At 46.1% G+C, this 27315-nt stretch overlaps 1 protein-coding gene, 1 long non-coding RNA gene and 1 pseudogene across 4 annotated transcripts in view; 2 read left to right on the top strand and 1 right to left on the bottom strand.

Annotated features, from left to right (window-relative positions):
* Window positions 1-1914: 1914 nt before the first annotated feature.
* On the bottom strand, window positions 1915-2869 carry LOC147376145 (uncharacterized; annotated as a pseudogene). Its single transcript, XR_015160787.1, has one exon. The product of XR_015160787.1 is annotated as an uncharacterized LOC147376145 (transcript).
* Window positions 2653-27315, top strand: part of ATP1A1 (ATPase Na+/K+ transporting subunit alpha 1) — a 32363-nt gene continuing 7700 nt past the window's right edge. Inside the window, exons 1-14 of one of the 2 annotated variants that reach the window (XM_086392052.1) lie at window positions 2653-2930; window positions 14092-14196; window positions 14817-14876; window positions 16960-17163; window positions 17836-17949; window positions 18330-18464; window positions 18574-18691; window positions 19143-19411; window positions 19943-20141; window positions 20393-20502; window positions 22432-22566; window positions 23224-23416; window positions 25629-25804; window positions 26796-26932. In XM_086392052.1, coding sequence (XP_086248178.1) covers window positions 2919-2930; window positions 14092-14196; window positions 14817-14876; window positions 16960-17163; window positions 17836-17949; window positions 18330-18464; window positions 18574-18691; window positions 19143-19411; window positions 19943-20141; window positions 20393-20502; window positions 22432-22566; window positions 23224-23416; window positions 25629-25804; window positions 26796-26932 — 1967 coding nt within the window. In that variant the 5' untranslated portion in view covers window positions 2653-2918. Of the gene's footprint in view, window positions 2931-3092; window positions 3713-14091; window positions 14197-14816; window positions 14877-16959; window positions 17164-17835; window positions 17950-18329; window positions 18465-18573; window positions 18692-19142; window positions 19412-19942; window positions 20142-20392; window positions 20503-22431; window positions 22567-23223; window positions 23417-25628; window positions 25805-26795; window positions 26933-27315 lie in introns of those variants that run through there. The other variant, XM_086392053.1, reaches the window with a different exon arrangement.
* Window positions 7140-10912, top strand: LOC147376147 (uncharacterized). Its single transcript, XR_015160788.1, has 2 exons — window positions 7140-7271; window positions 10681-10912. It is a non-coding gene; the product is annotated as an uncharacterized LOC147376147 (long non-coding RNA).

Here is a 27315-nt window from a genome sequence, read left to right on the forward strand (position 1 = left end):
CACTTATAGAAACATCAACATTAGAGGAACAGTAGCAACAACATAACTTGTCTGATATTCTGAAATGTTTTTGTCAAATTATGTGTCTTTCAACAGGACTGGAATTAAAAAATGGATTATCAAATGACTTGAAAATGGAATGGGATACACCTTGAGAAGTGGGATTAGGTGGGTGAAAACAGGGGTGAGGGAGTGTTTGTTGATCTATAGCAAACATTTTTATAAAATGTTCTCAGACTCAATGATTCACACAGTAGACTGATGAAGAGTAGAAATAGGCAAAAGAAGGCTTTCGCTGGGGTCTTCTTGGTTATAAAAGAGGAGAAGCACATGGAAACCCTCTGTTCTTGTGAGGACAGCCCTGTTGAAAGCAAGTAGTATCCTTCCACCAAAAATTTCCTGGTGCCATGCTCAGAGACCAAATTTTACAAGTAGGAAGACGGTTCCCATCTTGCAATTTTGAGACCAGGCTCCTCCATCACTTGCTGAGTGCCCTTGTTTTGAGAAAATCCTCAAACCTCCTGTTTCCCACTCTGTAAAATGCAGCTAAAGCCCTTTGCCTTCCAGACTTGTGAGAATCCCAGGGAGGATTTTATATGTAAAAGTGCTATAAAGTGGAGCAAAAGTAAATTTCAGATTTTAATACTTCTTCCTTTTATGCCTTTTCCCCAGTCTAGAATATAGCTAGAACTTTGAGGTCCTCTTGAAAGGACCTTCAGCAATCTTCAGCTGCCAAATAAACTGCTGAAAAGGCCAAGGGATTTTTAAATAAATGTCTGATCTTTCAGGGTTATGTTGTTGAATTAAAATTTAAAAAGTGATAATTTTAGTTAGTTAGGGTGGAAAAGGTGATCCACCAGCAGGAGAAACCTACATTGTTTAGAATTTTGCTTTCTACATTTTGTTGTTCCTGCTGTGCTTTTTCCGCTCCGAGCAGGGCCCAAGGGATAATTAATCTCAAACAAGCTGAGAGATCTTTAGTAAGCAAAATCCTCCTACAGGTTAGCAGTAATGGGGGATATAGTGCATGAAAATAAATCATTTTCTAGACCTTTAGAGGCAGAGCCCTGATAACACTTGATAAATTCCTTCTGTTGAATTAGCAGCATTGGGAACTCTGTTCTGGATTTGGGGGTTCTTTCCCCAGCAGGCATGAATTTGAATTTACAGTTCCTCTGCTCTTCATGACCTGCGCTGATTTAACCAAGCCTGAAGGTCGCTGGAGAAGGCACCAGTCCTGAACAATGCATTCTTGGAAAAGAGGAAAGAAACAGTTTCTTCTAAGAAGGAACAAGACTTACTCTAATGGCCTAACAACTAACACAGATGCTAGTTTTTTCCCCCTTCGATTTTCTTCCTTCCCTCCCTTCTTCCCAGTTTCTTTCAAGGCTTCACCTCTTTATTTTTTCATGTTAAATTAATAGTTGAAATTAACAGGGCCAGTTTTAGCTTGCTTAGGAAGTTAATGTTTTCCCTGTTGTCAGAATTCCCAAAGACATGGAGTGACTCTCTCCTGCAAACCTTGTGCTTTCCCAGAGCATGCTTGACTTCCTGAAAACATTGTTAATAAAACCTTGCTTTTTAACTCCAGGAAACCTTCATCCATTGCAGCCTCTGCAGAAGCTGTAATGGGAGGAATGCCACACAGCGCAGCCAGGCCAGGGCCCTCTGGGGAGTTTCTGGGCTCCTCACCACACTCTGGGCCCAGATCCCTCAGAGAAGCAAAGGCTGAGGTGAGAGAGGCCCTGCTGTGCCAGGTGGAAGGCCAGGAGACAGACCCTCAAACATCTTCCCCTCCGCGGAGTCCCTTTTGCTAAAGATATGCATTCCCTTAGGTTTCAGGTGTCCCTCCCCCGTTAAAGTGAATCCCCAAACAGGACAAACAGTTTATATTCACACAGCAACATGAATGAATTAATCGCAGGCCCTCAGGATTATTATTTGGGGGTGTTGAAGCAAAGGGGGGGGGGGGCGCTTGGGACCTCTGGCAACGCCAGCCCAGGCCCTGTGGGATATAGACAACGGAGATCCCAAGACCATAGGAGGCATTCGTGAGAGCACCGAGAGGCTGGCCCTAGAGCCTGGTCGGGGAAGCCATCCGCAGGTAGGCGCAGGGCCTGGGGTCTGCAGGGACGCGCAGTCCCTCCTTCAAGCGCTGGCTACAGCCTCTCCGGACTCCCCACCTCAACCTGGTGTTTCCTTTAGCCCCAGAGGAGCTCCCTGATTCCCAGAAAAGCCCCTCCGCGCGACGATTCTGTCCCGGGTCCTCGGAGATTCGGGGGCCCAATTCCAGGAACATCCCCGCACCCACTGCGGACCTTGCGCGCGCTCCAAAGCGGGCCGGTCACGAGGGACGCGGGAGCTGCATGGCCGCCGAATCCCCGCTGCCCAGCCAGCCGGGGCGCCCCGCAGAGGCACGGTCTCGGCCGCCCGGGACGTGGGCACGCGCGCCCCACGCCCCGGCGCCCTCCTGCCTGGAGCCCTGGCCGGTCGCAGCCGGCACGGCCCCGGCCTGGGGGTGGGGTTGGGGCGGGGGGCGGAGCCAGGCCCGTGGTCGGTGTCAGGTTGCTCCGGTAACGGTGACGTGCCTGGCGTGGGCGGGGCTAGCACGCAGGTTGCATATTTTAGGAAGTGAGGAGGAGGCGCGGGCTTGAGCTGCGGCGGGGTCTGGGGCTCAGAGCAGCGGCGGGAGGAGGCGGACACGTGGCAGCAGCAGCAGTAGCAGCCCCGGCGGCGGCGGCGGCAGAAGGCATCGGCCCGAGCCGCCTGCCGTCTTCCCTCCTTCCCGCCTTGCGGCAGCCCTAGCTCCTTCCTCTTCGCTCCCCCGGCCGCGCTTGCTTGGCCGGGAGCCGCTCTCTTCTTTTCTCTCTCATTCTCTGAACAGAAGGACCCGGCTCGGGGCGCACACTACCGCAGCTATGGGGAAGGGGGTGAGTGTCGGGCGAGCCAGGGGAGGGGCGCGGGGAGCCCTGGTCGGGAGGCGGAGGAATGGGAGGAAGTCTGGAGGGCGACCGCAGCCGGCGGGAGGCGGAGGAGGAGGAAGCGGCGCAGCGCGGAACGGGTTGGCAGAGCGGCGAGGCTTAAAAGGCGACGCACTTTGGAAATTGGAGGGAGTGCGGTAATGAGGGGCGGACGGGGAAAGAGAGCGCCGAGGGGCCGGAGCGCGGCAGCCCCGGGCGGAGCGCAGACCCTGAGGGTCTGCGGGCCCCCGAGGCCGAGCGCGCCCGGGGTCTGAGGCTCCTGGAGGCGGCGCTTGGGAGCCGCCGGCTCTGGAGGAGAAGGAGGGAGCACGGCAGCCGGGCGGCCCTCGCCGGGAGCGGGCCGCCGGCGGCATCTCCAGCCCGCTCCTTCCCTCCCTCCTTCCGCCCGCCCTCACCTCGCGTCTCTCGCCTTCCTTTCTCCCTCCGCCCTTCTCGCCGGGAGGAAAGGCGTGCTCCTCCCCTTCCCCTGTGGGCGCTCTGCCCGGCCGGTTCCCGGGCTGCGGTTCCCGCCGCGGCTCCGGCCCGGGCCCTAGGGGGCTTGCTATGCGGGGCCGGCCTTGGGGTCCTAGGCTCCTCCTGGAGGCCCCAGGGTTTATCCAGTTGTCCGCAGAGGCGGCCGCCCTCCCCCAAAGGGTAAAAAAAAAACAAAAACTGGCTTCCCCTTAGTGTGGAGCCGGTCGGGCGGGCTGGTGCCAGAAAGGGTGTGCCTTCGCTCTAGGATGGCCTTGAAGGTATACTTTTGAGAGCTTTGATGGGCCACTTTCCATAAACACGGGATGCACTCGGGGAAGCTTGAGCAACAGGAGTGGTCATCTTGATGGTGGGGAGGGTGAATGTAGATTTTTTTGGAATAGCCTGGAAGGAGCACGGGCTGATCCACCAGTGTCTCCGGATACTATAAATACGAAAAAAGGAAGGGAAGCGAGGACAGTACAGGTTAGGAGTGTCTACGCACGGAAGAGAGATTCTAGAAGGAACGAATCTCCTCCCCGGGCAGGAGAGAGTAGCACTGTGGGATTACCAGAACGACAGCTGGTTCCTGCATTTTTGTAACTCAGTTAACTTATAGGCCCGAGGCCAAAGTCCAGTCGAGAAAGGTTTATACAAAATGACGATCAGAAGTATCAATTGATGGGATAAAATGACCAGGTCGTGAGAATACCGGTAGGAGAGCATCCCCTCCATTGTGTCCAGGGCTTGCACGCTGTCCGGCGCTTAGTAGGACTTTGAAGGGTCTGAGGGCTCCTCCGTGTGGAGTGAGTGATGGGGGAAGAGGGAGGGTTCATTCTTTGGGGACTCTAAATGGATTTTGAAGGAGGTCATTGAAAGGTTTGGACCTGGTGGAGAAGGGAAGGAGAAGTGGGAATGCACAGCTTGAATCTTTAAAAAGCATAAGATGTGGAGGGCTGCTGGCTCAGGTCAAGTAGCTGAAGAGAACTGAGCGCCAGCCTCTGTCCTCGGGGGTGCAGACTGGGTTAGTGGCCTGTGCTGGTACACACCGTCAAACCCTAGGTCATTCCAGTAAACAGGCTCTTAAAAGCTCATTTCTATGTCTCTTCTTCAGAAAAAGAGTTGATTTCTGGAGCCGCACGTTACTTATTGCAGGACTGTAGAGCCTCCTAGATATGTACCCGAGCTTGGCGTAGGAAGGTGAAGGGATTTGCTCAAGGTCAAATGGTTGGTTCGTGACACACCAGATGTCCCTGATTCGTGAACAGCCTGTAGTGTCCAAGCCTAATGCTCCTTAACAATGACTTATATGCAGAACTCTAAAGTTATTTTTCAGATGAAACTGGGGTGTTTGTTATGTTGGATTAGTGAAAGATGTTTCAGTAAATTATGTCCATAGACCTGTATGTCCCTTGGGTAACCACACACTTGCACAGTAGTGGTAAAGATAACAGCGTACCTGGGCTGTGGAGGTTCAACCTTTATGTCTTATGGATTCTAATAACATGTCTAGGGGCTAGCAAACCCAAAGCTGGAATTGTAACTGGTTAACACAGGCTGATATTGCTGCTTATCTGCTGGGTTGTCATTAGTATTTTGAGTACTCTGATGAATTGAACATTAGGGAGGGGGTGTGTGTTTGTGTTGTGGTGGTGGTGGGGTGTGTGTGTGTGTTCTGGTGGTGGTGGTGGTGGTGGTGGTAATTCTCCTGGGATAAAATAACTGCTTTTGTCCCTAGTGACTTACTCTGATAGTCCAAATGTTCAGAAGGATATTTTATGCTGAAATGTTGGGATTTTTCCACATGGGGATTAACATGTGGGTGGAGTGGTGACTAAAGCCCTGCTGATAATTGGTTAACCAGGAAGCCTGTGCTGGCAGCTAATTTTTAAGGTCATTGTTCATTTCTTCCCCTCCTCTTCCCACTACTGTTGGGGGCCCAGGTTTTGACTGTATTTCAGGTGATTTTAGTTCTCCTTAAAAAATCGATCTCCTAAGCTTTGGGTAATGAAATGAAAGAACCAGCTCCTGCTGAATCATTCTTGGATGAAATAGGATTTTGTCCTTTTTTTTTTTTCATACTGGCTGCTTTTGCCAGTGACTTGGCTTAAATCCGCAGCTCGGCCTACCACCCACAATTCTTTAGCCAACCAAAGATACACAAGAAACTTTCTTTTTCTCAAGTTTACAGAAGACCAGGGTGGGGAGGAGGGATGTCACCAGGCCTTTCACCGCAGTTCTCCATTGTTAGAGTATTAACTTAGTTACCTGGAAAAGAAACCATAGCTTATAGCTTATGGGTAGAGATGTAAAGAGGAGCTGGGGAGAAGGTGCAGGTGGAGGTTAAACAAGGTATACACGTGTCAGCAGAAACCCTGGTTGCAGGGTCACACTGTCAGCTGCCCTTTTGGAGCTCAACTTGAAAGTGACTGAATCTCCTATGGCTGCTGTAAAGCCAGTACTTTGGACTGAAAACATCATAAGGCAGAGTTCTCAGGATGGAAAGTTGCCTGGGCCCAGCCAGAGAAGAAGGTTGGGGTTGCATCAGACCCTTTGCCTGTCAAGTGTTCAGTGTATATGAGTGTGATTTTTTTTTTTTCCCCCTGCCACCTCCCCCCCCCCACCCCCGCTTTCTGTACCCTGCTGCTGCTCTGAGGGTGTATTCTCTTTGGGAAACTTACTGTTAGTTAATTTGTAGTTTTCTCTGCCAGTAAGTTTGTAACACTCTGGTGACTCACCTTTGGGTGGGAGGGTAGGAAAGGGGAGGTCTGCATCATAAATCTGAGAAGATTGAGAGTAGGCTTGGCCTGACAACCCCCCCCCCCAAAAGGAGGGGGAGGAATTTTTAAAAACCTAGTAAAATGTTTAGGCAGGTGAAGAGTAAAACTTAAAATATCCAGCCCACACCCTCTGCCCAAGTGTTAATCTTAAGTTGCATTTTAAAAAGAAAAAAGTGGATTCAACCTTACATAGCCCATCCATTCTGCACCCCAGAACCCTTTTAGAGCATTGATTCCTGGTTATTTTAGCAACAAATGAATAGATTAGTGACTCTCTGTTCAGTCAGGCTGTGTTCTTTAACAGAATATATCCAAATTTAAGAATGACGGTGGGTTTAAAGATAATTTTCTTGAAAGGAGATTGTGTGGAAAAGTAAAACTAGTTTCTTTATTTAAAACAAAAAAGGTTTTTAAAGCCCCGAAGCGTCAGTTTCTCATCTGACCCTTAGCTAGAGTACTCACCCAAGTGACATCAACTCTGTTCGGTTTAGAGTGCAGGGCAAGTGAGAGTGGCACCTGTTATTGTTGGGCTTTGGGCATTGAGAGATCAAACATGTATCAAGTATGGGTTTGTGCTGTTCACCAGTTAGTCTTAAGCCTTTTCAAAACTAGAAAACAGTTTTTCTTTCACCTGAAAAAAAGAAAAATACTGAGGGTTGGAAAGAATGGAAAGTATTATGAATTACCCTCTCCGGGGAGGCCAGGTGAAAGTGTCAGTGGACTCTGCTGGGGTGATGGCTTTTTAAGTTCTCTTCTACTTTCACTTTTCAGGTAAAAGGCTTTACACTTTCAGAGTCTTGGTCAAGGTCGTATGAAATGAAATGGGCTTTTCAGCCCTCTGTGAGGGGTGGGAGGACGAACATTTGTGCCGTGGTGCCTCCTCCTAGCTGCCCAGGGCCCTCTGCCAGCCAGCAAGCCAGAAGAAGAAACACGAGCGTCAGATCAGATGGCCTCACAGTAATCAGAGTGGCTGCTTTTGGCCAGCACAGCGCTGGGCAGAATGTTTCCCCGGCCCTGCCAGAGCTGTCCAGTTCTGGATTCCGCTGAAATTATAGGTCCAGTAAGTGATAATGTGAAGGACAGAGACTTTCAAAATCCACTAACTGTTTTCTTAAACTCATCTTCGTTTATGTATTTTTGGAAAAGGAGACGTAACCAAATCAGGCTTGAACTTTCTCACGTTGCTATGAATCGAGTGTGTGTGTGAGAGGAAGTGTATTCTTTGGCTGGAGTCGGAGGGAGACTATTCCTCTGCATATGAGTCACCTCCTTAGTTGTGCTTAAATCTGTCATCAGGAATCCACAAGAAGTTCTTCATTTATTTGACTGATGTTTGAGATAGCAGATTCTGTCAGAGAGAATAGAAGCACCCCACTCTACCCCCCAACCCACCCTGCAGTTTTTCTCTCTGGTTTCATATGGATCCTGAGCCAAGGGAATTTTGGCCAGTAGACCCCATTCCTTAGTTCCGTTGTGACTTGACAGTGAATTATATCTGAACGTTAATTAGTTCTGTATCTGGTTTTATTCAAACCCTGTTTAGTAACAGCTAGTAGATTTTTTTCTGTTGGTGATCTGAAAAGTGGATCCTGGATGCTTATGCTTTGGTCTTTGGGACCTGCCTTGTTTTCAGCGTTCAGGTTTCATGGATCAGGGGGACTTGGTTCTTAGTTTGTCTTTCCCGTTTGTCCGTATGGTGAGGGCAGAGCCTCATGCACTTTGGAGTGTTATCATCTTGCATTTTTCTTTTATCCTCCATATGATGCTTCTATGGTGCCATATTGGTTTTGTTTCAACTCACGGGGCATTTCTCCAGGTTATCACTGCCTTTGTTCTTTTCAGCCCTACAGCTATATTACTTCCCACCCTAGGCTTCGGGGTACCAATTGAGAGGAGTGATCAGGACTTTGGAAATTAATTCAGTCTGCTTTTAATGCTTGTGCCAGTTGTTAGTCCATGGTCTCTCAAACCAACAACTTCGTTTGAGTAGCACTAGCCAGAGTGGTCTGACAAAATGAGAAAAGAGATGAGGAGGGCAGCAAATGGGGGGAATAGGCAGAATATTTTAACTCTTCACAACCCAGGTACCTAGTGTAGAGGTAGAAAGTATCACCCCATTTTTAAAACAACTGAAAAAGCACATTTTTAAAGAGGTAGTAAATCTAAAGTATATTGATTATTTAGATGCTTTAGATTTTTTTTTTGAATGATCATGAATGTATACTAACTATTGCAGGTAGGTTGGGCTGTCAGGCTCCTTAAATTTCACATGCAGGTAGATTGGGGAGGGAGGTTAAGCCTTGTTCATTTTGGGCTGAGGGAACCCGCCAGCTAGAGCTGAAGCTGTTTTCTTTGCACTCTGCTGGCTGATGGACTGCAGCCCAAGTTTGGAGGGACTGAGCTGAGTTCACAAAGAGACCCCCTGCTATGGCCTGGCTGCTTGGTATTCCCCAGCTCCACCTCGGTTTAGGTGAGGGAGACAAGGAATGTGAAGGTAGGGTTGTCCCTTGGGTCACCTCCTCTTCCTCACCGCCTTAAATGCTGCTCTGGGCTGCAGCGTGGCTGTAGAATCACAGCAGTGCCTGCCCTCTCCCATCTCCAGCCTCAGATCCCTGGCAAGAGAAAATTCTTTGTACATAAACTACTTAGTCATTTGGGAGTGATCAGAGCTGTAATGAACGTGGTGTGGTAATATTTTCTGTTTTCCTTGTTTTAGTTGATGATAAAATTAAAAAATGCCCAAAATGAGGTTTCTTTTTTTAAGGTTATGACTTTGCATAGTCAATGAGGAACGGCAGTGATATAAGTTAATTAAAACCAAGTTATAATAACTTTTATGTAGTGCTTTGCAGAGTATCTTCACATACACTATTAGGTTTGATAATGATGTAATAATACATCAGGAAGATCCGCGCCCTCCCCCCCACCCCCTGCCCCTTTATATATAAAAGAAAGATGTAGTCCACTCTAGGCAGTACTCCTAGGCAACCAGCAGGATCAGAGAGAGATCATCCCTTCGACTTCCCTGCCTGACTGGAATCAGAGGTACCCTTTCTATAGCCCTCTTGGCAGGCTTTTAAATGGGCTGCATTTGGGGCAGTTACTGTTACCCTTCTTCTGGCCCCTCTTGATAGTCCAAAGCTTGCTTTGTCAGTTTTAGAAACAGTGCTGGTTTTAGGTGTTTTGTTTTTGGATTTGACGGTGGCCCCTTGATTCATCCGACTATTGGAATGCCATCTAGAGTCTTCAGTCGTTATCCCCAAGTGTTATTTCCATTTTAGGCCAGGAGGAAACAGGCTGACTGTTCAGGATTGTCTTGCTGGCATATGGCAGAGCTAGAATGACCTGGGGCTGACTTAAAAGCACCATCCGTAGTCTTATCCCAAGGGTATGGATGTCTCTGCTCCCAAGTACCCTCCAGACTTCGTCAACAGCAACTTCTGAAGTTTGAAAGGCCTCTGACTTCCCTATTGGCCACAGGGGATTGTGCTGATAGGGTGGGAACTGTGGTCAGATGTCCACTCTGCTCAATTGAGGACGTTTCCAAGGCCTGCCTTCCTGAGGGCTTGTAGAGATGGATCTGAGGGCCTCAGGGCAACTTTAGCTTATTCAGACCTCCAGTGACTCAACCTCTGGGATAGAAGCTTCTCTCCTAAACTCATTGTACCTTGTTTGCCTTTTTAAAAAATTTAGGGATAATTCTTGGCTTCCCTTGTGGCTCAGCTGATAAGGAATCCGCCTGCAATGCAGGAGACTCTGGTTCAATCCCTGGGTCAGGAAGATCCCCTGGAGAAGGAAATGGCAACCCACTCCAGCCTGGAGAATTCTATGGACTGTATAGTACATGGGGTCACAGCATCGGACATGACTGAATGACTTTCACTTTCATATGGATAATTCTCTGTACCTGTCATATCTGCTTCCCACTCCTCCCCCTTTAAATTGTCAGTTACTGAAGAGGAGGAAGGTGTCTCGCCAGCCCCAACAGGTCATTTCATTGTAAGGATTCAGTCTGTGCTTTTAAAGAAGTGAAGGCTGGGGCCTCGGCCTGGGGGCTGAAGTGCTGAGGGTGGGCACCTCGCCTGTGCTGCATACCAGCCCCGTTCTGCTCTGTGCGTAAATTCACAAACATGAATAGATGACAACAGAAAATGCTGTTAGAGCAGTGAAGTGAAGTCGCTCAGTCGTGTCTGACTCTCTGCGACCCCATGGACTCTAGCCTACCAGGCTCCTTTGTCCATGGGATTTTCCAGGCAAGGATACTGGAGTGGGTTGCCATTTCCTTCTCCAGAGGATCTTCCCAACCCAGGGATCAAGCCAGTGGGAATCAGCAGCTTTGCACAGGAAGCTTTGGAAGATGTTGTTTACTGTTGTCTGCCTGCGGTTGGGACAGAATTGAACAAACAAAAGGAGTTTGGTGCTTGGGGCTGTGGGGAAAGCTGCAAGTGAACTCTGTTCTCTTCTATCAGGAGAAGTCACTGAAGCTCTTGCCAAAAATCCAGGGCTTATCCTCGCATTTTGTTGTGAAGATGGTTGGCTAATCAAGATGACACTCAGTAACCATTCAGAACTAGATGAGCTAATTCAGATGAAGAAGCAACTGGAAAATACATAATCTATTGAGAAGTGAAAATGAAACCCCTAAATAAACTAATTTGAAACAATTTAAAATAAATACTAAATAAATGAACCTTGCTCCAAGTTTCAGCCTTGGCTCCTTTGGTTAGGAATTTTCTCTCCCCACATCCTGAGCACCCTTTCCCTCTACCCAGATCAAGTGGTGGCAGAACTCAGTGAACCTTTGAGAAAATGAAATCCCCTGGAAGCACGGGGTGAAGTAATGACACTTTTGATTTGAGGCTGTGTCACACTGGGCAAGCCCCTGCCCTTGTTGTGACCTCCCACTTCCTAAATTAGAATGACGGGGGGCGGGGCTGGGGGAAGGTTCACAAATGGCCCTTTTGGAGAGGGTGTAACAGTAACCTTGAGCCTCCATTGTACTTATCCTAGGGAGACAGCACAGTGGTGCCCCAAGGGTCCTGCGCACAGAGCGTGGTACCTGCCTGGCCTCCGAGCACTTCCTAATTGAAAAATTGACTTGTATACCTGGAGGAGTGGGAAGGTTATAGGAGTAGATTGGGGAGGCCATGTTATCATTCCCCTTTCCATGACCTTTGTTTTTCCCAAATGCTTTTCAAAGAAATAATAAAATGTTATCTACCCAATTTTAAGTTGTTCCCTGTTCCACCCTGCATTCCACCCTTCCACACACACAGATTTTTTTTCCCCCTGCTTTGAAACTGGTAATTGAGATTGGTAGGGACTGGAGTAATGTTTGGTTCCCATCAAGATGAGCTAGTATTATTGTTTTACTTGTAGGAAAGAAAGCGAAAAAGCGAAGTAACTCAGTCGTGTCTGACTCTTTGCAACCCCATGGTCTGTAGCCTACCAGGCTTCTCCGTCCATGGGATTCTCCAGGCAAGAATACAGGAGTGGGTTACCATTGCCTTCTCCAGGGGATCTTCCCGACCCAGGGATCAAACCTGGGTCTCCAGCAGTGGAGGCAGACGCTTTAACCTCTGGGCCATCGAGGAAGCTTCCTAGGAAAGAACTGAATTGCGTAAGCAGCCTGGTCTTCTGGACAAACAGTGCCTGATGAAGCAATTAAAATCTTGAAGGAAAAGAAATACCTCTTGTTAGTACTTCCCCTGTCTCTTTCACAAATCTCCTGTTTTAAACTTACCCCCTCTTAGTGTGCCATGAATTGATGGAGAAAGGGGAGGGTTATTAGGGAGCCTCTATTTCCAGCTACCTTAAGCATTGAGAACTGTGAAGCTTCAGGCAAGGGGTCTGTTTTTGTAAATGGGGATAGAACTTTGGAACATATCCAAGTTTTAGCTGCTCTAATAACTCTCTCCCCCTTTTTCAGAATGTAAAATGTTGAAAGCCAGAAAATAAAGCCTACAGATGGTGAGGCAGAGGGATTTTAACTCTGATTTTCATATATTTAAATTAAATATCTTTTAATGATATTCAACTTTGCTTAGAGAATTTGTGGACTGGATTTTAAAAATCAATACAAACTGGCCACGTGAGTCTTTGAGAGCTCCCTAGTCAATGTGTTTAATATAAAGTTTCAGGGTTGTGCTTCCTCATTAAATATATGAAGGAAATGCAGTGGTCTGTGGTGAGGAGGGCGGTGGGGGCGGCCTTTTTTTTTTTTTTTTGGTTTGTGTTGTCTATTTGCTTCCAGTGTGTGTGATGATTTTCCATTTTAACTCTGGCACCAGGGCTCTACCAGAGAGGCTGTCACCAGTGTGGTTGCTCCATAGTGGAGGGAATGTTGAGAATGTTGACTATCTTTAGCTCTGCTTCATTCTTAACAGATAAGATACAGAAGCTAAAGGACACTCTGAAAAAATTAATCTGCAGGGAACACTGTATATGTAACCACACAAGTTGAGCAGTGTGAATACTGTATATGTCCTTATGTCTTGGCAGCACGAACTTGAAGTTACAATCTCTTTAGAGTCTTAGGGCATTTTTTCAAATTCAAGTGATTATTGTATTTACAACCATACCTGCTATATCGATATGTTTTGATTTTTTTATTTGCAACACAGTATAATTTTAATCTAGACAGTGTTTTTCTACTTACTGCTTTAGTAGCTGGTGTACTCCTGAAAATTAGAAATGAATAAGGGAGAGCCGTGAATGAACAGAAATTGCACCACAGAGCACCCATTGTAAGAAAATTGTTAAGATCGCCTTTCTTTGCCCTTCTTAGGAGATGGTGGTGGTTGCAAGCAGATTGTGGGCTGGGGGCCTCTGGAGTGAGGGGTCTCTTCTGTTCTGGGGACCGCCCTTAGGAGCACTAAGTTCTGGCTTTGTGTAGCTGAGCGCAAGCATTTTCAACAGGAGGTGGGGGAGTGGAACAATCTAAATTTAAACTATGGAATCAAAGTTTTCTGTAAAAATTGTTCCAGTTTTCAAGAGGCGTAGGTGGATCCTGTGAATTGTGTGATAATGCACATGCTTCTCCTATATCCTGCCTCTGTCAAAACATTTCCAGGGACTTTTCATTTGGGGGCTTTATTCTCAGGCTGCAGATTGGGGTGGGGACTCCCTTTTTTGTTTTTCACTTAAAGAATTTGAAGGACTCTTGGGCTGACTTCTTTTTTTAAATAAGCTAAAAAAGTTCGTACTCTTAGGCAAGCCCTAAAGGGTATTATATTTAAAGTTGGTATGTAATGACTTCTTTGCAAAGATAAGAATTAAACATGATAATAAAGTCATTAGCATTTAGGTGTATATCATTTAGTCCTCTCAAACATCTAAGGGAATGGGCACCATTATCTCCATGCTGGGGAAGAGAATAGTGCAATTTCAGAATCAGTGATTTGCCCAAGGACACACAGCTGTTAAGTGGTGGAGCCCAGGATTTGATGTCTGATTCAGAGTACAAGTGCATAAGTATAGTGTATTATACTCTAAGTTAGTGATGTGAAGATAGTTTCATCTTTCAGTGGGGAAGATGAAGGGCCATGGTATGGAAATGTTGACAGTACAACCCTCTCCCCCGCCCCCCACCCCAGATGGAAGCAGCTGGTAGGGCCATTCTGAGTCCTGACAAGGCCTTCCCAGTGGCCTTAGTGCCCTAGGGTGCAGATGGCCTGTCTTGAGCTAGAGATGGCAGTATTCTGGATAATACTGGACTGTTGTCGAGTATGCATCATCAGCACATATATTTCCATGGATATTAGCCCAATAACTCTTCAAGATGCTCAGCTAAAACTGCTGAAAATCCCTTTCTCTACCACCTTGAATTTTGAGGTGCTGTTCCTAATTCACAGTCACACCTTTCCCTCGTTCCTCTATAGGTTGGACGTGATAAATATGAACCGGCAGCTGTTTCAGAGCATGGGGACAAGAAAAAAGCCAAGAAAGAGAGGGATATGGACGAGCTGAAGAAAGAAGTTTCTATGGTAAGTACCAGCAGGAAGGGTGCTTTCTGTTCTTAAATAGGAATTGTATCTTACATCCTTGAGTGTGTGGTGCCCTTCCCCCAGCCATTCTTCAATCAGATTTGCTTCATTTTCAAAGTTAAGAGATTATAGCAGTCCTACAAATGTTACTGAATCGTAGAGGTTGGTATGGAAAATTTTCATTGTAAAAGCTGTCAGTGGGTTGGACAAGTTATTTAATACTCTGTATTCAATACTCTGTATTTAATATTCAATACTCAGTATTCAACCAAAGGTCCACAGAGGAGTGGTTGATATCATGGGCCTTTGCTTCTGTGTTTCTGAATCATACTGCATGTAGGGAACTTCCAACCTCTTCAGGCGGTGGAGGCCTCCATGGATGCAACCTGTCTAGAATCTGCCTGGTCAGGCTGTGAAGGCCCCCATTATACAGCTTGAGCCATTCGCTAGTGAAGACCACTCAGAAGGAGCTGTGTGGTCACCAAGCCATTGGCAATGGTGAGAGTACATATACTAACTTGTATTCTGAGCCTAATGATAGTGAGGGATGACACTGATGGTTTTTTAATTCTTTTTTTAGTGATAAAATGTTTAATCCTTTTCCTTTTGTTTTCCCTTAGGATGATCATAAACTTAGCCTTGATGAACTTCATCGCAAATATGGAACAGACTTGAGCCGAGTATGTTCTAATTTTCATTTGTTGCATAGAATTCTGATCTTTCCCCTCACATTTTCCCCTGGTATCACAGGCCTAACCTTGGCGACTCCAGAATATTGATAGCCACCATCCATATCATGTCTGCTATGTGACATGCACAGAACTTGGGCTCTTATATGCTGTTTTACTATTTTGTTTCCCCTGAAACTTTCTGAAAATAGTCATTATTTTCCCCATCTTGTAGCAAGTGACAGGCAACAAGTAGGAGCTCCAGGATTTGAAACCGAACAGATCCAAGGTCATGCTCACCACCTGACCTTGTGAACACAGATGTTCCATTTATTCTTTGACATTGTTAAATTGAGTTGAAAATTTCAACTAGTTGAATCTTGAACAATTCAGATTTCTGTATTTTTATCAGCTAGCTCATGGTATAGTAGGTCAGAACCTTAGTTTATTCTATCATTTATTAGGAACTTTTTTTACACAGTTCAAAGAAACTTCAGTAAAATATGTACTGTATATCCTTGTTATCTAGTGGATTTTGATGTGTTAATTGTTTGCCGCAAACAATATAAAAGTAAAATCGGGGCGGGGGGGAGTTCGTTCTTTTCTGGACAGTCACTAATAAGTCCAAGGAATGACTTGAGTGCCAGCTACGATGGAGCTGTTTTTTCAGTAAATTACCAACAAGCTCTGAGAAGTTTGGGGCCTTAGGCTCTGAGAGGAGGCCTGGCACTAAGACCCAGCAGGCAGTTGTTCTCTGAGCACCTCATGTGGGTTATCTCACTGAAGTTTACTCTAGGTTCCTATGACGTGTGTTCTCGGCAACCTAGGTCACTTACTCAAATGCTGTGGGGCTGTTGTCTTGTAAAATGGGATTAATGAAAGGGTAGGGTAAAGGTTGTGGTGAGAATTAAAGTTAACTGGAAGTACTGGATTCAGTGCCTGATACTGGAAGTACTGGATTCAGTGCCCGATACTGGAAGTACTGGATTCAATGCAGCTCAGTGTCTCTGAGCTGCAGAGACAGCTCAGATGGCTGGTGTCGGTGGTGGTCATTCTGTCCAGGGATTGTGTCATGAACTTGAGGCAGAGGAAGGTCCTGAAATAAGTCCATGTGGACCCCGTAGGTATTCTTGTCCCTTTCCCCATATTCTCTGGTTAATTCCAATATTAAAGATAACTTGAGAACAAAATATATATATATACATGCTTCAGGCAAACATGTCTTTTATGTCTTTTGTGAAAGTAGCCACATTTTCCCCTCATGGTGGGAGCTGTGTGTCTCTTATCTGCTGTCAGTGCATCTCAGATTTAAGGCCCATTAGGAAACAGCAGGGCCTCAGTCCAGTGGGCTTTTCTTCCAGTGAATACTTTTTTTTAAGATTTTATTTGTTAATTTTTTGGCCACCCCAAGTGGCTCATAGGGTCTTAGTTCCCTAACCAGGGATCAGACCTAGGCCCTTGGCAGTGAAAGCCCACATCTTAAATCACTGGACCACCAGAGAACGCCCCCATTGAATACTTCTTAACTGATGGGTGTCCTGGGGTTATTAGCTCAGATATTACACAAGTGTGACCCCTTCCCCACCAGACAGGTGTTTTAATTGCCATCCAAGGAATGAAGTTCTATACTGAAACTTGGCAGTTAACCCAGTAACAGGGTGGATTCTGACAGATTTTTTTTCCTCCTTTGATATGAATAGTGTTTTTTTCGTTTTCCACTTCCTTGACAGATTCAATACACAGGAAACTCTTAAGCTCTTAATTTGCAAAACTGAATCAGTTAGTTAAGGTGGGATGTCTTTTTGGTAAATGCAGTTTGGCATGAATTCCTTCTGTAAAACTCAGAAGAGACCATACCAGATTCCAGTCTGTCCATGGATCAGTTTTAAAAGAATTTCAGTCTGAGTGTTGTAGGTTCTTCAGGACACTTGGGCTCTTGTTGGCCTGAACCATAGGGTGGTCATCAGGATTTTCTAGCTTCTGCGTTGGCCTGGGACATTTAGTTTCTCTCTGCTTCCTTCTCAGCTGTCAGGTAGCTGTGTTAGCTTGTGAGCCCTGGAGCAGTTGGTCTTCCTTATATCCCTCTGTTTTTCAGGGCTTAACAACTGCTCGAGCTGCCGAGATCCTAGCCAGAGATGGACCCAACGCCCTCACGCCCCCTCCCACGACCCCTGAATGGGTCAAGTTCTGTCGACAGCTGTTTGGGGGGTTCTCAATGTTACTGTGGATTGGAGCAGTTCTTTGCTTCCTGGCCTATGGTATCCAAGCTGCTACAGAAGAGGAACCTCAAAATGATAATGTGAGTACCATAGCTCTAGTGTGGATTGTTAGGTATGTGTAAGTGCTTAACAGTCCACCCTCTGCCAGCTATTTATTTTCAGTCACTATGGGTTACTTGATGGTTTTATTTTATTTTATTTTATTTTTTTTACTTGATGGTTTTAAACTCTGGGAAAAGTAACATCAGCATCAATTGCCTTCAGGGCCCGTACATCTTCCTTCTTCACTTCCGGTTCTCTCTCTGTCCCCTCCCTGTGTTTAGATGTTCTTCCAAGCTGGGCATCTGCCCTGCACGCTGCTGCCATGAACGGGCAGCTCTGCTCAGGCCCTATGCAGGTCCTTTGCCACTGAGTGGAGGGCATAGTTTTGAAACATTACACACATCCAGAAATGTTTGGTAGCCATTCTTCAAGTCATAAGTTGTCTTGAAATACGTTTAACAAAGCAGGAGAAACTGATTCATCTGGAACACTTCCCCAAGCTAGTGACCAAGTATCATTGTGACTCCGTTTCTGACTTGCTTGGACACTGTCTCTAGGAAGAAGCATGAAGGCATGAGTTTTGTATTTCTGAAGCCTTAATCTCTCGCTGTCTTTTTTTTTAAGTGTTTTTTATTCAGTCAAAAATTAACTGAATGTCCCCAGTCCTTTACTGAGAGCTGTGCCGCCCTAACTTGTCTGTTCTGTCACAGCTGTACCTTGGTGTGGTGCTGTCTGCTGTCGTCATCATAACCGGGTGTTTCTCCTACTATCAAGAAGCTAAAAGCTCAAAGATCATGGAGTCCTTCAAAAACATGGTTCCTCAGGTACCTGCTGCTTTTTGTCCTTCCCCATCTGGTAACTTGAAGTGCCAAGAGTGTGAACCAATGTGAGGTTAAGGCCTTCCGAGTATTCAGTGGCTCCACCAGAGAGAGAGGGACACCTCCCCCACCTAAGACCACATCTGTTTTTCTTACACCCCGGAAAGGGAGCGTCTTCCCTCTGAGCGTACCACACGATGGCAGTGTGAAGACTGCCTCTTAGGTAGCCTGAGCAAGCTTTCGTTAACTCGTGTAAATAAAAAGCTAAGTCTTGGTTGTAATGCAGATAGTTAAGATCACAGATGGTTTTGTGATTTGGACACTGCCTTCCCGGTGGTATCCATTTTTACCTGACGGAATGGTGTAAACGTGTCCCCTTCCAAAAGCAAGCCCTCGTGATTCGAAATGGTGAGAAAATGAGCATAAATGCGGAAGAGGTTGTCGTCGGAGATCTGGTGGAAGTGAAAGGAGGGGATCGAATTCCTGCCGATCTCAGGATCATTTCTGCGAATGGCTGCAAGGTAGGTTTAAACAGCCTCCACGCTTGGGGCAGAGGGAGTGGAGTGGTCCCGCAGCCCCAGATGAGGCTCGTGTCGCTCATGTGACATGTTTGACTTTATTCACGGGCAGGTGGATAACTCCTCACTCACGGGAGAATCAGAGCCACAGACCAGGTCTCCGGATTTCACCAATGAAAATCCCCTGGAGACACGGAACATTGCCTTTTTTTCAACTAACTGTGTTGAAGGTAGGACCGTTTTGAAGTACTCTTCAGCATAGCGTGGCATTTATCTTGGGCTTTAATGACAACCACCAAAAAAAATAACCCCACGGCCACAATTTCTCTTTGTTTTGTGGGTCCCATTTCTGACCACCTCAGTCAAACACGGCAGAAGCAGTTGACATGCTGGCAGGAAGACACAGTAAATCTCGTGGCTGTTTTTTCCCTGTTCCCTCTGCCTCACATGTCCCTCTTGTGTTGGCAACACTAAGCTCAAGTAAGGTTTGGAGCTGCGGTCCTGCTAATGGAGTGAAATCCCAGAGTCCATATAGTTTAAAACAAACAGCATATACCACCAAAGATGTGGCCCTTAAAATTATGGGTGTTTCTTCTCTTTTTTCAACCATGCTGTGTAGTTGTGCAAATTCTGCAGCTTCACTGATAAAATCGGGTACAATTTCCCGTACTCTTTTTTAAGGCACTGCACGTGGCATTGTCGTGTATACTGGGGATCGAACCGTGATGGGCAGAATTGCCACGCTGGCTTCTGGGCTGGAGGGGGGCCAGACTCCCATCGCTGCGGAAATTGAACATTTTATCCACATCATCACGGGTGTGGCTGTGTTCCTGGGCGTGTCTTTCTTCATCCTTTCTCTGATCCTTGAGTACACCTGGCTGGAGGCTGTCATCTTCCTCATCGGCATCATTGTAGCCAACGTGCCAGAGGGTTTGCTGGCCACCGTCACGGTAAGAGGCGGGGAAGGTGATGCTTGCCCATTCTGAAGGCCTGCCTCAGGGTGAGGTTCATCCACTGTCCTCTTCTCGGGGGCTGCCGACTTGGTTTTTTGTGGTTTTTTTCTTGCATGTGTTTATATGTGGGTTTTCTTCGGAGCCAGCTGGGGAGGGTTAAGACAGTGAGAAGACCTCAGCACATTTTTATGTGGAAGATAGTAAACCAGAAGCATACGTTTTTTTCCCCCCCCTTGAATTATCACATGATCCAGAACAGTGTAGTCCAGAAAGGAGAAGAACTTAGGGCTGAGTGGGAAAAACAGAATATGGTAAATCCTGACTATTTTCACTTTGCTTGATAGCCTTTTTGGAGGGGTGGAAGGAGCCCCATATACACGTGGCCATTATTATTTCTTCCGACTTCAGAGGAAGGTTAGAGAGATTTAGTTTTAAGAAAGACGTCTATGGGGGCAGGGGTAGCCAGAGTTCCTATAGAACGGCTGCCTGGCCATTTGAAGTATTAATAATCTGTTCCCAATGCTTCAGGTGTGCCTGACGCTGACTGCGAAGCGCATGGCCAGGAAAAACTGCTTAGTGAAGAACCTGGAGGCTGTGGAGACCTTGGGATCCACGTCCACCATCTGCTCAGACAAAACTGGAACTCTGACCCAGAACCGAATGACAGTGGCCCACATGTGGTTCGACAACCAAATCCACGAGGCGGACACGACAGAGAATCAGAGCGGTAAGGCCGGCCCGCCCCCACAGCTCAGCCTCCCCTGCTTGAAGTTGGGTAGAGCGTCATGGGTTTTCAATGTTTCTGGTTTGGGGGTTTTGTTTTGTTTTTTGTTTTTTTGCATGTCAATTCAAGCATGGTTGGGAAAATGCCTAAACCCTGACTAGTTTATGGGGAAAGGAGATGTGTCATTTCACATCTTTCTGGGACTTCAGTACACAGCTAAGCACTTTGTTCTTGTCTCTTTTTGCCTCCACCAGGTGTTTCATTTGACAAGACTTCAGCCACGTGGCTCGCTCTGTCCAGAATTGCAGGTCTTTGTAACAGGGCCGTGTTTCAGGCTAACCAGGATAACCTGCCTATCCTGAAGGTACTCTCAGCAGTTCTGTTACGATTGCCTCCAGGTTGTACTCATGCCACACAGGAACCACCACCTGAGGGTTCGCTTTAAAAAGCACGTGACCTTTGGGTGTTGTAAAGTCGTTGTCTATTGTAAGACACTTGGAATGGTGTGTAACTCTTTGCTGTGTGTAACCTGAGTTGTATTGCCTGTAGATCCCCAAGTATTTACAATACCCTGTGGTCAATAAAGATCAGTAAAGGGGGAATGTATGGGAAAAAAACTGACTTAAGTAGGAGGGGGCAGGCAGTCCACCTAACTTGTAAAATCCGGCTTGACTCCTCTTGACTTTATATCCTAATCACCTCACCTAGTGGACAGTGAGGGCTACTTTTGTGACTCGATAATCGTATTTGCATATTATGATACAGCAGATTCCAGTCAATCCCTTAAGCCATTTATTTTCTTAAAATAGCTCAGCTATTTCTCTTATCTTATTTGTTCTTAGCTTGCTTACTAATGATGCAAAAATAAGCTAATTAAGCTCAGCCTCCTGGAATTCGCATGAAATTTGCAATGACTAAGATATTACTGTGTGACCCAGTAAAGACTTGGTCCCAGAAAGATCATGAGCTATACAAGGTCCTTGAGGCCGAGAGGAGCTGTGTGGATCCCTTGGGGCAGCTCACTCTCCCCAAAGCTGCCTGTGGTGGATCTGGGTAGAAACTGTGTTGTCCAAGAGAATGTGGCTCAGATGGAACTGAGATGACCTCTGTTGTGAGGATGGGGGTCCTTTATTCTTGAAAGGAGTTTCTTGGCATTGAAATGATGTTGATTTGGGGATGTTGTTCATCTTGGGATAAAGCTTGAGATGTCTGCTTCATCGTTTTCCTTACCTCAAAGTGGAAATTTTCTAGGCTTTGAACACAGGGACTCATAAGTATCCAACCTTTTCTCATTTCAAAGCTCCAGAAAGGTAGCATGAGCTGTTATTTCTAAGTTATTTCAGGGGTCTGGGGCCATGTTATGTTAATGACATTATCAAAAAAAAAAAAAAAAAAGAGGGGCCTACAGCCCTATTCTGCTTTGATAATTGTCTTTTATTAAAGTGATCCTACTTACTTCCCACTTACTTCCTGCTTCTTATGAAACCTGGCCACATTTCTTATTAAAAAGAACTCCTGTATTTATAAGGGAACATTCATTTGCCCATCTGCACGTGTGGTCTGGTGTGCCAAAGTTGTAAAATACTCTTCTGTGTGAAAGTTGAGTATAGCCGAAAGTGCTTTTTAGTGTGTCAAAATGTATCACAGTATATAGCACACAAAATGTGTGTTACCTGAAGTGTGGGCTTTAAAATGGTAGCTGATGACATCAGTGTTGGAACTAAAAATAACTTCAAGTTCACATCATTCAGGCCCAGATAATCCTGCACAATTAAATTATGTTTAGAATGTAAAGTCCTGCTTAGTCCTTGACACAGACCATTTGCCCTCCATCCTGAGAACCCAGGGCATTTTCTTCTTAAATTGCAGGGCAGTGAAGGGGACTGTAACTATTTACAGTCTCACTCTGTATTTTCTGATTCATAACTAGAAATAGGTGGTTGGGAATAATACTGTCTTTGAGACTTCTCAGCAGGCCCAGGGAAGGTTAAAAAAAATAAAAGGCTGGAGTGGGTTGGAAGAGTGTATCATGCCTCTCCCAAGGGTCAGTGACACCTTGCACCAGTTTGGGTAGGGTGAGGAGGGCAGGCGGCCAGGAAGAGTTTGGAATTTGAGATAAAGGACTGTGATGGGTGGTCACACCCCAGAACGGTGTTCTTCCTCGCCCACCTTCCCTCTCCTCCTGACAGATGGGAAGACAGTCCAGGCTTTCTCCTGGGTTTCAGTGGTGTGGTGCTGAAGTGCTACAGGGTGAAGCGCTTTCAGGGTGACTAATGGAGACATCTGTTCACAGCGGGCTGTAGCGGGTGATGCCTCAGAGTCTGCGCTCCTGAAGTGCATTGAGGTGTGCTGCGGTTCTGTGAAGGAGATGAGAGAGAGATACACCAAGATCGTCGAGATCCCATTCAACTCCACCAACAAGTACCAGGTCTGAGGATCTGGGGTCTCGTTGCCAGGGGGCACAGAAAGGAAGGACATAGGCTGGAAAAAGATCCATCCACCCTTTTGGAATTTTCCAGGTTTAAATGCTTTCTAAAAACGAATTAGTCACACTCTTTGTGAGTGCTTGAATTTGACATCTGACTCTGTGTCCGTGTAGAAAATTCTCATTTATTTGAACATTAGTAGGATAAATGGAGCCTCTTCTTTCTAACGTGTTGTCCAGGCCCTTTTGAGTTCTCCTTTGTGGGTTGGAGTGGGTGTGGGGATGGGGGAGAGGGCTGGGCAGGGCTGTGGGTCCCTGTTCTGAATTTTCTTTGGGAAAATTGTGTACATGAACATGTGTCAGGGATGCGTGAGTACCTTGCCACGCTCGTTTCCTCTGTAGCATTCAAAGTGTGCTACAGGGTGTAAGACAACTAAATTTAGGAATAAGGGCTCTTGTATCTTTCAGAACAGATACTAGGGAGTTACCTAGTGCTCCACTGGTTAGGATGTCTTTTTCACTGCCACGGGCCTGGGTTCAATCCCCTAGTCAGGGAACTAAGATCCCACAAGCCACATGTCGCAGCCAAAAAAAAAAAAATCTCCCTCCCTGGGCTGTCAGGCCCAGCTGTCTAATGTTTGCATCCTTTCCATTCTTCAGTTATCCATCCACAAGAACGCCAATGCAGGTGAGCCCCGGCACCTACTGGTGATGAAAGGTGCCCCAGAAAGGATCTTGGACCGCTGCAGCTCCATCCTCATCCATGGCAAGGAGCAGCCCCTGGACGAGGAGCTGAAGGACGCTTTTCAGAATGCCTACCTGGAGCTGGGTGGCCTCGGAGAGCGTGTGCTGGGTACGCTGATAGTCCGGGAAACAATTGCAAGTTACCACCTTAACCTCTGCTTCTCGTTAACTTCCCTTTATTTGCCCCCTTTGTTTTGAAAACAATAAGCGCTGAAGACACAGGGCAACAAAATCCTGCCGGTTTGCCTCTGATTCTGACTTAGACCTTTAATCTCATGCTGGTCAGTTCTGTTTGCTCAGAAAAGGAGAGGGAAAGAGTAGTTGTCTGGCTTTTGTTGCTATGTCCATGATCTGTAAGCTTCATGAAATGAAAATTCATTCATTCCTAGGGCATCTAGAATAAAGCCGCTTCCCAGCTGCCACAGAATGGCTGTGAATTTACCTGGGCACTTTGTCACCAGCTCACAGATTAGGTGAATGGTGAATTTGGAGCCTCGGATGCCTTCGGTTCTGTGTCAGCCACTGCAGACAAGAAGCACGTTCACCCACTGTGTCATAGGGAAAGTGGCATCTGTCATCTTTTGTACAGATAAAAACTGAATTACATCATTAATGTAATTCCTCTGTTCTCCTTAGCTGGGTAACTTAGAACTGATTACCTGGTCCCCATACTCTTGTTCTTACCTGCTCTTCAGTCTAACTTGAGGTGTCTTAGGTCTCTATTCAACTGAAAGGTCATTCTTAAGTGTTTGTTTTTGTTTTTTTTTCTGTTTCTGCACCTCCACCACCCCACAGTAGAAGCAGTCTCTCCTATGAATCCACAAAACACCTGATACCACTTTAAAGGACATTGTAACCTCCATACAACATCGAAAGAAATGTCTTAAGTATCATGATTCTTATATTAACAACAATAATACTAGATGATGAACCCCTTGGGCAGAGTGTGTCTGATCTGCATTTATCCTCAAAGAAGCTTGGCTTCCTTCTTCTACACAGCTGCTCAGCAGTATATGTTTTGGTTAGATGAACAGTGAGCAGAGCCATGGCCTTGGTTTTTTTCTCCAGAGAGGAGAGTAGAGACAATTAATCACATGATGTGCCAAAGTCCAAGTAACTGAGGAGACGGGGTCTCAGTTCACTTGCATTCAATCGCTCAGTCATTTCTGACTCTGTGACCCCATGGACTGCAGCACTCCAGGCTTCCCTGCCCATCACCAACTCCTGGAGCTTGCTCTAACTCCTGTCCGTCGAGTCGGTCATGCCATCCAACCATCTCATCCTCTGTCATCCCCTTCTCCTCCCGCCTTCAGTCTTTCTCAGGATCAGGCTCTTTTCCAGTGAGTCAGTTCTTCATATCAGGTAGCCAGAGGATTGGAGCTTCAGCTTCAGCATCAGTTCTTCCAATGAATATTTATGACTGATCTCCTTTAGGATGGACTGGTTGGATCTCCTTGCTGTCCAGGGGACTCTCAAGCATCTTCTCCAGCACCACAGTTCAAAAGCATCAATTCTTTGGCACTCGGCCTTCTTTATAGTCCAACTCTCACATCTGTGCATGATGGAAAAATCATAGCTTTGACTATATGGACCTTTGTCAGTAAAGTAATGTCTCTGCTTTTTAATATGCTGTCTAGGTTTGTCTTAGCTTTTCTTCCAAGGAGCAAGGGTCTTTTAATTTCATGGCTGCAGTCACCATCTGCAGTGATTTTGGAGCCCCCCAAAATAAAGTCTGTCACTGTTTCCATTGTTTCCCCATCTATTTGTCATGAAGTAATGGGACCAGATGCCATGATCTTAGTTTTTGAATGTTGAGTTTTAAGCCAGCTTTTTCACTTTCCTCTTTCACACTCATCAAGAGGCTCTTTAGTTCCTCTTCGCTTTCTGCCATAAGGGTGGTGTCGTCTGTGTATCTGAGGTTATTGATATTTCTCCCGGCAATCTTAATTCCAGTTTGTGCTTCATCCAGCCCGGCGTTTCTGATGATGTACTCTGCATATAAGTTAAATAAGCAGGGTGACAATATACAGCCTTGACGTACTCCTTTTCCTATTTGAGACTGAAACCATGGTGCTCAGACTCCCATTTCTTCACATTAAACAGAGCCTCATCCTCAGAGGCTTGGTGATGGATTCTTGTCTGTTGCGTGGTTTCCAAGGACTCTGTATCATTCATAAATGTTCAGTGAAACTCATTTGGTTATAAAAGTAAGAATTTTTTTAAAAAAGCTTTCCAAACTAACAAACTGCTACACAACAAGCTGGGCTCCTGCAACTTCCTCTGTCACTGGAAGTCCTCACAGACTCCCTGCCCTCCTGCAGGTTTTTGCCACTTGCTGCTGCCAGATGAGCAGTTTCCTGAAGGCTTCCAGTTTGACACCGACGATGTGAACTTCCCTGTTGATAATCTCTGCTTCGTGGGACTCATCTCCATGATTGACCCACCACGGGCTGCTGTCCCAGATGCTGTGGGCAAATGCCGAAGTGCTGGAATCAAGGTACTGCTCCCACCCCGCCGTGGCATCACCTCTTAGCAGTTCTGGGCGCCCTGCTTAGTGCCCCTCAGGGTCCACGTGATCGCTGGTGTTTCTCACCTGGAGTATTGATTTCTCATCTCCAAAGCTTTTTAGTTACCCCCGGAGAAAGCCAAATGGTATTAAAATGTTGGTGTAAGCTGCAGATGAGGGATCGAAAAGTTAAAAATAAAAAAAAACCCGTAAGAGAAATGTAACTGAGCAAATTAAAAAGTGCTGAAGACTTGGTAAGGTTTTAAATTTTGAAATACTGCCTTATTCTAAATTAATACTCCTCATGCAATGAATGGCCTGTCTTGTGTTTTCAGATAGTTGGTTGTGAAGGGAATGTTCGGTGCACCACTCTGTGTCTGTCTTAAGTTGCAGAGTGTTCAGGTGCGCCGATTCATTGTGCTTTATACAGTCTGCCGTGTTACTGGTTGTTTGGCTTATTTCCAGCTTCTCAGTCTCATGAGTAATACTGCTCTGAAAAGCTTTGTAAAAAATTCTTCTCCTACCACTTTGATTGTATTCTTAATGTAATCATAGGGTCAAAAAGAACAGTAATTGATTTGAATTCTTGTTACTTACTGCTTTCCCTCCAAATTGGGCCAGTTTCAGGATGCTGACCAGCAATGTGTGGGCCCTATTACGCACCAGCATGAGATTTTCACCCTTTGTTGTTGTTGTTGGGTTTAGTAAATTTGAGTATCTTTGTTTGATGGTGTAAAAAGATAACTGTTTATCCTGTGTGATTGTGTGCCAAGATAAAATCTGGGTTTTGCTTGTTGTCTTCTGTGAACTCGTATTTGTGTTTTGGGCTAGTTCGTGTTTATCAGTGTTCTGTTTGCATTTCTTTCCCTTTGATATTGCAAGCTGAGTCATCCTTGATATTTATTCTTGCCCACTTGTAAGACTTCTCAAGGTCATTTGCTTGGCAGCTGCATTCAGCAGATTGTCCTCTTTTCTGCCACAGGTCATCATGGTCACCGGAGACCATCCCATCACTGCCAAAGCCATTGCCAAAGGTGTGGGGATCATCTCAGAAGGTAATGAGACTGTAGAAGACATTGCTGCCCGCCTCAACATCCCAGTGAGCCAGGTGAACCCCAGGTAAGGCGGGAAGGTCAGAGCACTGCTGCCTGGAATGTGCAGATGCTGGTAGTCGGGCATCTTCAGCTTGGTTCTATGTGGTTTCCTTCTAGGGTTACTCTGGGTAGGGAGGCCCCTTCAGTGGCAGAAAGCAGCCTTGTTCCCAGGGAGGGTTTTTTTTTTTTCTTTTTTTAAAATTTATTTTAATTGGAGGCTGATGACTTGACAATATTGTGGTGGTTTTTGCCGTACATTCACATGAATCAGCCATGGGTGTACATGTGTTCCCCATCCTGACCCTCCTTCCTGCCTCCCTGCCCATCCCATCCCTCAGGGTCATCCCAGTGCACCAGCCCTGAACACCCCAGGGAAGGTTTTCAATAAGAGCAATCATTGTAAGCAAC

The sequence above is a fragment of the Bos grunniens genome, chromosome 3 (genome assembly GCF_055505025.1).
Source record: "Bos grunniens cultivar Pamir isolate PY7600 chromosome 3, Bosgru_T2T1.0, whole genome shotgun sequence".
In the NCBI taxonomy this organism is placed as follows: Eukaryota; Metazoa; Chordata; class Mammalia; order Artiodactyla; family Bovidae; genus Bos; species Bos grunniens.